General features: G+C 37.7%; 1 protein-coding gene across 4 annotated transcripts in view; it reads right to left on the reverse strand.

The window, feature by feature from the left end:
• Window positions 1-1,573: 1,573 nt before the first annotated feature.
• The window catches only part of BTBD3 (BTB domain containing 3), a 37,257-nt gene continuing 24,661 nt past the window's right edge, over window positions 1,574-14,169 (reverse strand). For 2 of the 4 annotated variants that reach the window (XM_028523775.2, XM_028523776.2), the window contains exons 2-5: window positions 10,437-10,710; window positions 9,853-9,943; window positions 9,169-9,287; window positions 1,574-5,577 (exon numbers count right to left, since the gene is read on the reverse strand). In XM_028523775.2, coding sequence (XP_028379576.1) covers window positions 4,545-5,577; window positions 9,169-9,287; window positions 9,853-9,943; window positions 10,437-10,579 — 1,386 coding nt within the window. In that variant the 5' untranslated portion in view covers window positions 10,580-10,710 and the 3' untranslated portion in view covers window positions 1,574-4,544. Of the gene's footprint in view, window positions 5,578-9,168; window positions 9,288-9,852; window positions 9,944-10,436; window positions 11,904-14,169 lie in introns of those variants that run through there. The other 2 variants (XM_036009566.1, XM_028523773.2) reach the window with 2 other exon arrangements.

Consider the following 14,169-nt stretch of genomic DNA (forward strand, 5'->3'; position numbering starts at 1 on the left):
ATTTAAATAGTCAAATAGAAAACGATTATAGAGATACCTAAGGTCTGACTAAATAGGAATCAAACCTTCCCCATGCCCTCCCTCAAGAAAAGGTTCAGAAAAGGAAACAAGACGCGAGGTGCCCGAGTTGAGGAAATGCACCCAAAGATTCTTCAGAAGTGGATCTACAGCCTGCAGCTGCTGGTGTCTTACACTGGTGTGTGTGTGGGGGGGGGGGGGCAGTCAGCCTTTCATTATCTTCATCTCTTCCTCACAGATATTCTCATCTCATTTACCTGCCAATGTCTTAGTTGAGAATCTCTTTTCGCAAGTGCTTATGTTGGTTGTAATTAAATAAATGAGAAAATGCTATTTTTGAAAATTTTCCCGTTTCTGTTTTGTGAGATGACATTCTAAAAAGTGGCAGACAACAGGGAATGTTGAGCAAAGGGAGTAGCTGGTCAATAAACATAAACAGCTCTGAAAAAAAGGGTTGAAGTGTATGAATTAGAAATCAAAAGTGCAGTCACCTTCTACTGAAGACTCCTAAAGGCAGGCAAGGCCTACTCTAACACTTGGGATAACCACAGGTTTTCGGGGCCACTTGCTCTTATTTTGGTCTCTAATACTATTTACTTTGCCAGGAATGCTTTTCTTTTTCCTTTTCCCCCCATCCCCCCAAGTTTAAGTCCATGATTTTGGGGGAGAAAGTGTTATTTCAATGACAGGTTGGTCCTGAGTACCAACAAAGGAGGAAGTTAATTTCCAATTGTCTTGGGATTATGGAAACAAACATATGGATTAAGTTTAATAGCAACGAAGAGATAATGGTGAAGATTTTCCTGGATTAAAGATCTTTGCAATTCAGGTTGTATCTATAATTAAGCTGATGAGAACGGAGGCTTTCAGTTCCCTTATTCTTTGAGATAATTCCAAAAATACTTTGAGCAGGTATGTTATAGAAACTTAAGTGGTAAAGTGGTGAAGCAACTACGCAAGATTTCATAATAAGTTCTAGTATGAAAGCAACAGAATGCTACAGAGAAATAATATATGTACATGTGTATATAATTATGTATAAATGTGTGTGTATTAATGTACTTGACACGGGGAAATATAAAACTAGTTGAGCACATAAAAATTACATTCAAAATTCTCATATGATATTTATTTTTAATTCCAAGACTTAAGCTGCTATAAACCAGCAGGAACAAGCAGCACTGGTTACATCTAAAGCTAGGTGTAATTCAGTATCACCCCCTTAGTTAGTACAGCCAGATTCACAGACACCTGAGCAACTACTGCACGAGAAAGCCAACCACAAATTCCGTAAGGGGAATATAAACACATCCACTGACTCCCTCCCATTAACTTAAGAGTCAGGTTTTGAACAGTGCAATTGATTCCATTTTCATTGTTCTCTTATGCTTTTGCCTCAAATTTTTACTTCTTTAGGGATCAGAGATATCTGAATACTTAGCAAACAAATGCTCCTGCAAAACCATCTCTGTAAAATGTAGTTGACACCAAAAGTGCCAGAAATGATTTTTTTTACTATTTCAAGAGACCCACAAAAATGCTAAGAAAAAAAATATATGAATCAGTTTTATTTTTATTTGCATTTAACATGATTATACAACATTCATGTGTCTAACAAGATCTGCACTGTTACATTAAAAATACAGTACAATAACATTCAACATGAGGTACTTCATATTTATATATTTTCCTTCATAAATAATGCTGTAAGCTACTAAATTCAAGCACTCTGATGCACAAGTGGCTAGTGTCTTGAATTAGCCAAGCTTATTTCAACACCTTAAAAAATGAAAAAGACAGTTCAGTGCAATAATTATGTAGAAATCAGACAATTTACTTAAATACTATATTAAGATATGCTTAAAGAATGTTACATTAGAACTGCTAACCTAGTTCCCCCTTGTCCCCAGAATGAACGACGACAAAGACTGCCAGAAACATTGGGAAAAGCATCTACGGAGTATTTTGTTTAATAGAGTTGTGTTTATATACTAGAGTTGCCTGCCTTGTCAGAACAATAGTTTCTACTTTTAAAAGTTACAAAATTAAGATTACCAAAAAATAAAAATAAATAAATAAAGCAAGCACATTAGCCTTCATTCCATGTTGTTGAAATGCAGAAGGGGAGAATAGGATTTAAAACACAAGTTTTCAAATTTAACCCACAGCTCTCAGCACCAGCCAATCGGGTGGCAAAAATGTCTTTTTTCTTTAATAGTAATTAACATAAAATTAGGTTCTTCTATACCCAGTGTACAGGATCTCATGTGGCTTTCACCCAGCAGGTCCCTAGCTATGCGGAGGGCAGCTAGCTAACAGGAGCATGCACAGTGAGCGTTACTGAGTGAACTATCTCCACTCTAAGGTTATCACACCCACCTCACAATCTGATATGATGAAGCTAGTGCTAAATAAAGTTTCTTCTCCTCTGGCTTATACATGAGTGCCTTCTAATCAGGTACACAGCCTACCAATTTGCATGGTAGCTACGAATTCCTGAAATGTTTAATCGTAATTTAAAAACAAAATCATTTGTAGAAGTATTTTTAAAATGGAAAATGTACCCTTATTACATAGATACATTGCCAAAACTATCTGTCATTTTCTAATATGAAATAATTGTTAGACAATTTTGTAAAGTTGTCCTGGGAGTACTTACTTATAATCACCAGTAACAGCTTTTGATCATCTATGCTAACAGACAGAGGTAATGGCAAAGATGATTAAAACATTTCCCATAATCCAGTGTTCTCCTCCATGAGGGAAGCTGGCCAAAAGCAAAAAGCCCTTGTCCACAGGGGAAGTAGTAGCCCAGAAACACAGTGAATGTATGGGCAGTCACTCACTGGGGCCTTGCTGGGGCCAGCAGGGGGAACATTTCTGTCCCACCTCTCACCGGCCAGGCAGGGAGGAGACAATTCCTGAGTTGGCAAACATACTTGCGTGCACATGGGTGCCCATGCACACAGACCCACCCCAGGACTAACCCCTGGCTCCAGACAAGCCAGCTTCAGGCTTACAGAGCAGGAGAAGGAGGCGGCCAGGGACCACACTCTGGGTGGGGAGGGAAGCCATCTCAGGATCACACTGAGCAGAAAAGCTGCCCAGGAACACATGGATACTTCAACTGGAAGTAAACACACTGGACACTACCAGGGTCAGCGGCACTTAAGCATCACAAGCCATCGCTAAAAGAGAGTTTTTTGACAAGCTTTTCCCTCCTTTGTTTACATTATCTATGGGCAAGCAAGGAACTGGATGTGATCCTGATGCAGTAAATATTAGGTATAATCAGGTGTATTGCTCCAGGTCACTTTTTAAAAAACCCTGAAGGTATACATTGGCACTTAAAGATGGCCAGAGGCCAGATTCTAGCAGTCCAGGAACAAGACAGAATTATAATTAACTAAGATAGTATGTGACCAAAGTAGAACATGTAAAGTATATTTATTTTTAAAAAATCAATGAATAAAGGTATCTTATTATATAACGTGTAGTGCTACAAAACTAATTGTTTTTCCATTCATCTAAAGAATTGTTTGGTCCTCTTTTCATTAAAAAAAAAAAAGAAGAGAATAGGTATTCTATACAGTATGATTTATGAAAACAAGCAAATGGTGGGGATCAGAAGCTAACTGGGGAGAAATGAGTTTGACTTTTTCAAACTGCATTTTATTGTGCCATCAATTAATCCATTTATAGTATGAGACTTTTTTAGGTTTCCTTTATGAACTGTTTCAAGTTTAAAATAATAAGCCTGAAATTGTTTCTAATGACAACAAAATTTTATAATTTAGTTCCTTTTAAAAAAAGTGTCTGTACTGCAATATTTCTGTCTTCTAATCTAAAGAATATAAACCTGCTGTAGCAGAAGTCATGGCCTAAACAAACATCCAATTTCTTATTTTCCCACTTTGTACCAATACTTTGCAGTGTTTAATATTTAACAATCTTATGAATTTAGGATTTAAGAAAATGCCATGCCCAGAAGTTAAAAGGAAATAGAGCTAAACACAACTACTGCCTCCTCTTTAAATTATTATTTAGTAGAAAGCAAAACTTTCAAAATTGTACACTAGGTTTATGTGTTTTTTTTTTTTCTGAGGGGAGGGGTTCTGTTTAAAAACAACTCTTGTCATTATTACTTTAGACTATTTCTATTTGTCAAACTAAAGCCCTAAAGGAAATTTGAGGTGATCCAAAAAAATTTTTAAGAGGGACAGACCTGGTAGGTCAATGGGGCAGTTAGAAAAGAGCACACATTCTCCCCAGCTGTAGAGATGGACGCAATTCTAAAAACCACACAGCCCTAATAAGAACTTGGCTCTTTTAAGCATATAGTTAAAAGCTGAATGCTGCATTTTTGCCTGTACATAATTAAAAGGTTGAGAGAAATTAGAAAACTGCCTACAGCTTCATTCATTACAAATTACCTGCGCTGATCACATATCTGCAGATGAGCTAAGCATCAAGCAAGCAGGAACCAGATGTGCACTTCAGAGCTCACACTGCTTCGGGGAGTGTTTTCAAGCATAGAATATAAGTTCGGGAATCTGCCCTCCCTGTACCCCAGTGCCATTGGTGCTATCCGAGGAACACTGAAACTGGACGGTCACTTTGCCACACTGAACCTCCGTCATGCCTTCCTGTCCGAAGTAGCTGAGTTCATTGCCATCCAGTATCACACTGGCTGTGTAGAAAGTGTCTGGCTCTATCTGCACCGGATACTCAAACCACACGGGGAAGGTACTGCTGGAGCCATCTGAGAAATACTTGCTCAAGTTCTGCCCCAGGACAACCCCCTGACGTTTGAGTTCAATCTTGGCGCTATACTCCGCAGAGCCACAGCTGGAGCCATACAGCCCAAAGCCAGCGATGAATACTCTCTTATCCACTGCGAACTGAATGCTGTCACAGCGGCCCCGATAGCGCCACTGGTTGCTCCGGTAGGCACATGACTGGAAACGGTGACAGCGCTGCGGGACAAGGCCCTTTCGGGCTTTACTGACAAACTGCAGCTCGGGCTTTTTGGCTGCAGTGTACCAGAGGAAGATGTCATTGGTCTCATTGAGAGTTAGAACACCAGACTGTGCAGCACCATTTGCAAAATCATCCAGGGCCATTGTAGGTATGCGTATCAAGTAAAGTGCCTTTCCGAGGACCTTGCGTTTATTTTCAATGCTCAGAGCTAGATCTTGCCTCTGGCATTCTACTTCAGCCCAGTTGAGAGCTGCCTCAAAAACAACAATTTCTTTGGCATTCAGTGTTTCCCTGCGGAGGATACTTTCTAGTGTCTGGAAGTCGATATCGCAAAATCCCTCAGACTTAAGAGCTAACTCAGCCTGGGCGTCGATCACCTCCCAGCAACGCTGGGTCAGGTCTGGCTCCTCGAACAAGCAGCTCTGGGAGAGGAGCACGCAGGCGTTCTTGGCACTCAGGCTGGTCTCCAGGAAATTAACGCAGGCTCTGGCGAGGTGAGGAACAATGTACTTTTTGGCAGCATACAGAGTAGCCAGCACTGTGTCGGCAGCCAAGTCAATTTCATCACAATAGATATATCTGAAAGAAAATGCACAGCATGTAAATGGAATTTTCACAAAATGAGTGTGTCCAGCAAGAAAAGATGCAACTACTTTCAAGCTAGTTCCAAAAACAGAAAAAAAAAAAAAGAAAAAGAAAAAATCATGTTAGGTGACAATTGTTACAAAAATAATAGGGATTAAAAAACATTTGAAAAATGTACATAAGTTAATGTTTCAACTCAGTAGTTAAGTTTGTATAACTAAAGACATTAACTTTGTGTTGTTATTCTAGCCTCTATGTTATAAACTGAATTTAATTATCATTTCAAAAGAATAAAAGATACTAGAATGATGTATCAGACAGAGATGGTTAATATTAAGGGAAAAAAACCTCAACATTCTAGTACATGTACTATTTTATATTTAATGAAAAAAAAAAACTCCCCTATGTTTTAGAAGCAATATATATATATACTTGTTTTACTTCAAAATTTTTTCTGTAGATTCAGATAGAATCAAATGTTTTTAATACTATAATGTTAGCAATGATTACATCTTGCTACTTTTAACTAAGTGTGACTTGAATTTCTCCTAAACACAAAATAAAACCTGAGATTAAATAAGATATTTTTCAGGTAGTTCTAGGTTCAGTGGGTTGTCAAATATGAACTTCAACACTATCTTCCAGTTACCTTTACGCAGAATCCAATACAGGCTTTGTAGTTGGCTTTAAAAAAAAAACTAATTCTTTCTCTTCCCCCTACACATTCCTTCCACCTTCAGAATTAAAGAATGTATTGTTTCCAGATATATTTAATTAGAAGACAAAGTAAGAAAGCCTCAATATGCACTATTGCTGTGATTCTGTAAAGCATCCCTACATCAAGAGATAAAACACTTCTTGGTGTTTTGGGGGACAGTGCAGGCTCTCAGAATGACCTGTAAAGGTAGAAATCATCTGCTTCTTTTAGAGTGCTATGGTTCACCAAGTTAGTCAGTGAGAACTACATATGGGTGAAAAATACATGTTGATAATGCTTACATTTTAAATCTTTCTAGTGAGGGTGTTTAGCTACTTGCCCATGAAGTTTTCCTTTAGTTATTATATTTCAACTTAGTGAAATACACATAACAAGAAATTAGCAGTGGCTTCTATAAGAAAGTAAAACACATATACAAACACAAAATGACTGCAATAACAAAATGTCCACAATCACAAATGGAACCAGCATTTTTGCTCCTAGGAAGATCTTTCTCTTCTCGGACTGGTGAGACCTCTTGACAAAACAGGCTGCAGCTTAGAGGTGCTCTAACCAGAGATCCAGGACATTGGGGAGGATTCTGAAGCACAGTCAGCAAGAGAGTGCTATCTCTTATCTTGGAACTATCAACTAAGCACTTTTATCTTTTTCTTGACAACCCCTACCCAGGAATACTGGCTACTCACCCACCAAGCAGGGGTGAGGTGAGGAAAATCTGGCTTCCACTGTCCTTGGGACATTGCAGCACTGATCAACTAGGGTACAACAGCAAATGGCACCTTACCACTTCTCTGATTTTTACCTCTTAACATGGATGGCATATCTAATTTTAAAGAGCTATATCGACATATATTCTAAATAATACATTTGTGAGAAAAGATGCTTGTCAAATGATCAATCAAATGACTTAGGTGAAATGCATTTAACAACTCCGTGATTCTTACATTTCCTAATCATGTATATATCTGGAATGACACAACACTCCACTTAACTGCAGTGAAGTCAAAATGCTGAACTAGCATTAGCATTCCCCTCTGCAAAAGATAATGTCAAATATACAAAGCTGGCATGAATGGGGAAAAAATTAAAAAAGTCTTACAGGTAAAATTGGTTCTTATATTTATATCTCTAAAAGATTACAAAGGTCATGAAGTATTGGTTGGTTAAAAAATGTTAATTAGTTTACATTTTGTACTTACACATTCTCTTGCCTTTAATATCCCTACCTTCCACTGTAAAAGTTTAGTCAGCAGCAGTTAGATTTCGAAACTATGATACAAATAAATAGTTAGCTCTAATACTGTAACAGTGAAATGCTTGGCCCCCCTGACTCCATCTTGTTCAAGCCTGCTTTGTTCCCATGGCCTTTAGGTTAATAGCTTCTGCTTGGTCTTGCATACAGACATGCTAATCATTATAGGAATTCTGCTGGTGGCCTGAGTTTTATAAAAACAGCCCCTTGCCAGATAACTGCCTCTCCTGAGGAAATAAAGGAGGTATATACAAAAATAATGTTTACCATAGATTTGAAGGAACCTAAATTCATGACTGGACTCACACCAACTAAAATCAACAGACTAAGAACAAAGAAGTTCCACAATCTTTCTCAAACCCCTGCTGGTGCCCAGATGTCCACAGTCTTCAATCACCTCTTGCCTCTCCTGTTTCCCTCTGCCCTAGACATAAAAGAAGCCCTAATTCTGCACCTTCTTAAGATGGTTCTTTAGGACAGTAGTCTGCAATCTTCTTGGCTTTCTGAGTGAAGATGCTTTTCTTGCCCTAACTCCTTGTCACTTAACTCATTGGCTGTCATGCAGTGAGCTTGAATTTGGTTACAGAACTAACTATACCTCTTACTCTTCAGTAGGCAGCAGATGATATACAGCAACTTACCACTTATGGGATTACTATCCAACTTGACCCATGGAATAAATTTTTTCGACAAAGATTCTATTTACTCTAGTGAACCGAAATTGCTGCAACAGCTGATAACCTTGAACTCTGATATAATTAAGTGTGCTAAAGTATTTAACAAAAATTTTATATATATGGTTTAGAATAATCATTGGATTTTAATAACATGGTAGACTATTCCTGCCTAGTAACAGTACATGTAATGAAGTGGATCCTATTTACCTCATTAACACATACTAGATTCTGAAAGACCCATGAGATATAAAGCTATTTTTAAAAAATATGTACCTTATAGCTTTACATTGCTATATCACTAATTAAAAGTTATCTGTACACATACATATAAACCTATAGAAAACTCACATCTCTCAAAAATTTCTCCTCTACTATCAAATGCAAATGCTTCTTATCCTTGAGAAAGGGTATCTAATTTTATGTAAGAGTATATATATGGGTGTGTGTGTGTGTGTGCAAAGATCAGATTATTTTAACAGATAATAAGTTTTACATTTGCTGGTAGGAAACAATAACTCCTAAAAAACTTAAATACCTCTTAACTGGTGGTATTTAAACAAGGTATATATTTCCAGAACTGTGAAACAAAACTATAATTTGTCTTTAAAGAGTTTTTCACACATGATGCTTTCAGAGAGGATATTCTCTATTAGATAATGTCTATGCCAGAAAGTTATTTTTCTTTAATTCTAAGTTGTTAAAAATCAAATCAGAAGCCACTTGCCCCCAAATCCCATGCCAAGGTGTCATTACAAACGACTGCATCACTCCACATGCTTTCCACTGAATAATGCAGTTTTCTCCAAAAGAGGTAGGCAGCACCCTCTTTCTTCATCAGTCTCCCTTTTCTGTTACACAGAACTTATATTTAACTGTGAAACCAGCAGCGTAGAAATACAGCTTAAACAAACTCTTTCCAAACATACGAAGATGCTTACTTCAGCATTGCGAGAAAAGCAGCAGGTTCAACATCTGGTATACGGATTTCATCCTTGTCCTCAGCAAGTTCTCCGTAAAACATAGCATGGAACACAGAGCTCCCAACAGCTAAAACATACTGTGGAGAAAGGGAATCATGCTCTAAATTGAAGCATTTTTAGCAAATCAATCTAGAAAAACAACTCTAAGTAATCATGTCCAGTGGACACAGAACACCTAAACCTGTTTTTTTGTCACAGTCAAGGTACAGTGTATCTTCCTGTGATAGGGTAAGATAGATGTTCATGCAAATTAGTCTCTATGTTGCTAATTGTCTAAAGGCTTTAACAGATTAATGCATAAGTTGTTTCATTACAAAACAAATAAATAAAAGAAAAAGCTTATTTAACTGATTTCTAGGGAAAGAGTGAACATACGACTTTCCTAACCTGTCACAACAAGTCCCCATGACTGGAGAATTAAAAGGGCATGTTTTTGTGTGAGATATAAAGCTATATAAAAGGAACAAAGAAAAAAAAATTAAGCGTAGCCAAAGCCCTTTGGAGAGGCTCAGCTTTCACAGGGATCGGGTGAAACATGCACTGCCTGACATCAGCAAGCTGCCCACCCCGAATTCCAGGCTGACAGAGAGGGTCCTCTCTTGCAAATCTCAGAACTAAACCGGTAATGCGGCTGTTGCTTACTTTGTGTCCTGGCAACCGCTGAGTCCCACCTGGTGGCCCAACCACAAAATGTACATCTGCCATCAAATCATTATTGAACATCACCGCATTTCTATAAACAGAGGGAATTCATTAATTCACAGCAGCCAGCATTCTAAATACCCCCTCCCCAATATACAGAACCCACAAAAGATTCTTAAGCAAGGCAACAGTTTTATAACTTCAGGGTAAAACTACAAATAAAGATTCCAACTAAACAACTGTGTTTGTAATCATTGCAAGCACATGGGGAGTAACTAAAGTTAAAAAAAAAAAAGTTATCCAAACTTTTCATCAGACTAAGGACAAATAAAAGCTTTCTATCATCTATGGCCCCTAGACATAACCCTGTCACTTAAACGTTACAGCTTGCAAAAACATTTTTATCTAAGAGGAAAACAGCTGTACTGTTTTGGAAAAGGCACAAGGCAGTTTTCCATTACCAATAAAGCTGCTGGGAAAAGAGGAAACAGAGATTTATGTTAAAACACAGTATGGGCTGTGCAAAAAGCAGAAACTTCAACACAGGAAAACTTTTAAAGTAAACATGCTGGCCTGGCACTTACCTTTCTCTGATGGTAGGATAAAGACCTTGCCAATTCGGGGCTGGAATCAGGTTATTGTTACTGAGATTCTGTTGGTGGTACTGCTGGACAGTGGTGCTGCTGGAGTTCGCTGGTTTTTTGCGGGGAAATATGTCAGCAGCCATCTTTTTCTTCTTTTTAGTCTTTAAGGTAATTATTTCATAACAAACTGGAGGCAACTTGCTGATGCTGCTGCTGCTGCTGCTGCTGGTATTTGTTTTCTTCGAGCTTTTCTTGGATCTGTTCTTTACCGTCTCTGGAAGCATCAAGAAGAAGGTGAGACATTTCATGTTCTTTTCCTTGTCATCTACCATGAGTACAGTATGTCTCTCTTTAGAGCTAGATATCCCAAGTTGGTACGAACATCAAGGAAAAGAGGCTGGCACGAGCTGATATGTTAACAGAAACCAACAAGCTGGTATTTTGCTTCTTTTCTCAGGCAGGCAAGGTGACCTTTTCACTATGTTGAATAGTAACTGGCTTTAAGTTTTATCCAGTACTGGGGCTGTTAAATACATGCCCACCATGATTCCTATTTCTCTTACTTCCTCATGAAAATAACCCAGTTTCCAGGATCACCTGAAAATGCTACAGAGAGCAAAGATGACAGGCAGAGAGCTGTAGCACTTGTTTTCTGAATTAGGTTAGCAAGATGTGCTGGAGCCGTGTGAGTGTGTTCAGCCGGCTGAAGTTGTGTGGTGAATGGATCAGAGAGTAGGTATTACAGCCCTGCAGATGGAGTCAGACAGCCAGTGCTTGGAGCCAATAGCTGAAGTCACCAATCATGATTGGACCAAGCAAAACAGTGACACCTATTGTAACATGCACAGTTCTGATATTAAAGGAACAGCAAGCAGTTGCATTCTCTCGTCTACTTTATTATTGTATACTTAAATAAGATAAACCACCTATGAAATACATTTGAAAACAGGAAGAGTTTATGCTCACAGATTTCTCTTCAGTAGATGCACATTTTTACTTCCTTAGTTAAATAGGGAAGATCAATTAATAAAGGGTAGGAACTGATGTCTACTTTATACTACTAGTAAAATCTTTACCCCAGTAGCATTCAGTTTCAAATACTTCACACAATATCCTCCATTCACCAGCTATGAGGAACTATTAATAACAAAACCATCCTAAACACATTTATCACAGCTTAATGGAAAAAAATGTTATTTTCTTTTTTCAGTCTCTTTGAATATAAGTTATAATCTAGTGCAAAATAAGGGATGAGGTTATGTATTTATTTTACCTCACAATGTTTTCTAGCCCCTATAATGATTTTTGACAGGAGTCCCAGATCACAAAATACTGTTAAGAAGACTAAGATTATACCAGTATGCTTAACTGCACTGAAGCATAGACAAATTCTAGATGTAAAAATAAGATTTAAGTGATACAAATCTAAATCTGGTATCAGTGTTTAAAGGTTGTAATTCACTAAAAATACGTCAAATGGCTTTGTTCAGGATTTCAAAATACAATCCAAATATTATGGCTACATTTAGCCTTGTAATAATTTTAAAGACTATAATTGCCCTGGCTGGCGTAGCTCAGTGGATTGAGTGCGGGCTGCGAACCAAAGTGTCACAGGTTCGATTTCCAGTCAGGGTACATGCCTGGGTGGCAGGCCATGACCCCCAGCAACTGCACATTGATGTTTCTCTCTCTCTTTCTCCTTCCCTTCCCTCTCTAAAAATAATTAAATAAAATCTTTAAAAAGAAAAGAATATAATCTACAATTTCTACCACAAAACCCATAACAAGGCTATTATTCAACTGATAAATGTTCTGATGCTGCCTAGTTAAAAAGCAAACAGGTTCTCTCTGCTTTGAATCAGAAGACTATAAACTACTATGTGATTTTTATAGACAAGAATCCTCCAACAACTTCGAACTTTAGCAAGCTAACAAAAACAAAAACACCTGCTGTAGGTTCCACACATGCTTATTATTTACTAAAGAGGCACTAACAAGGGCATGTGATCTCCTCCCTCCCTACCTGCTCTCAGTGGAGCAGCCCTCTCTACTCTTCGTGACCACAGCCCTGCTTGTTGCACCACATGCACGTGAATAAGGAGTTCATGATGAGCGAGGGCTCAACAAATAGGAGCTTCAATTGTTATTATAACTGAAAATCTAACAAAGATAACACACAAGAAATCAAACGTTAGATTCCTAGGATCCTAAAGCATTAATTGAAGGAACATCCTCTTTATTGTCATTGTTATTTTTAAAACTGTTTGCCAAGCCACTGCAACACAGACTGTATGTAAGAGAACCACGGTCTTTAGCAGGTTATCCATCCCCATTTTACATGGACCCTAAAAAGCTCCTTATTTATTACAATTATCATGTTTTCAATCGCAGGGCTACCTACCACATACATCCATATATAAACACTTCCAAGTCACCTTCATACACATTTTAACACACAATCTGTGTGCGTGTGACAGAAACTAAAAATTAGTTTTTAAAAGCACATGGTAAAGGGTATGAAAAAGAAACCAGTGAGTTTCCATTTGAGCTAAATGTTCAGGATATGATTTAAAAAACAAAAACAAAAACAAAAATCAAAGGATTTCTCTCCTGCTCAACTGCTACTAAACTTTTTGACCACCACCCTCCTAGGGAAGCCACAACAGGGAAGACAGTAACCAATTAGAATGGAATGGGAAATGAGCTGCTTTGAGATAGACATCCTAATAATTGTCCATGAAAAATAGAAAAAGCATAAAAAGCAGCACAAGAACTTAGAAGGCTGTGGTTTTTATTAATTTTGCATTTAGTTTAATACTCCTTACTAGGAAAGCCTCCAACAAACACTGCTCTTACACAAGTAAAATAAAGAAAAATGTGTGTGTAACCAGTTAAGGAAGAAAATTACATATCTTAGAAAATATTCTTTCTGAAATTAAAGGTTTCAGTTATTTGGAAAATTAAGTTTTGTGGAAAAGCTTGAATCTATGAGTTAAGGAAGTAGTGCTAGATCTGAATCACCTAGACCAGTGCTGCAAAAAGAGGCATATTATTCATGGACATGGGAACTGGTGAGCATGGTTATAAAGAGCTGGTCTTGACTACAAAATGTAGTCCAATTAAAAGATAAGGATGACATTGAAATTTTCATAGCCAATTTGAAAAGCATGAAAATACTGATGAAATTGAGACAATGGAAAACTTATGGAAGCTACCTTTTCTCACCAACATCCTTGCTGCTGAGAGTATGGCCCAAGGAGCAGGCAGCAGGAGCACTATCTTGTGAACCTGTTAGAAACCCAGAATTTCAGGGAGACTCTGGATCACAACCTGCATTGTAACAATACCCTCTATGTAATCTGTACGACATTCAAGTTTGAGAAAACTTTATACAGATAACTAAGGAACACTGCAGGGTCTACTCAATTATTCAGTATCAACCTCTGGCATCACATTATGCATTCAATTATCAAGCAAATAGAGAAAGAATTCAAAATAATTTAATTTGGTTTGAACTGAAACTTGACATCCTTTACGTCTTGTAAATTCTTCTGATTAACCCCCAAGTGTCAAAAATCAGGTGTGTAAACAGCCAACTGAGTGGCACCTGAACATTTTTCAGTTCTCTGGGAAAAAGTTCAGGCCCAGATTGTTTTAAAGGACAATGACAATGATGATTTTAGTGGGGAAAATAAAGGATTAAAAAAATGCCAAGTGTGAAACAGATGAACTA

This window comes from Phyllostomus discolor, chromosome 9 (assembly GCF_004126475.2).
Source record: "Phyllostomus discolor isolate MPI-MPIP mPhyDis1 chromosome 9, mPhyDis1.pri.v3, whole genome shotgun sequence".
Lineage (NCBI taxonomy): Eukaryota > Metazoa > Chordata > Mammalia > Chiroptera > Phyllostomidae > Phyllostomus > Phyllostomus discolor.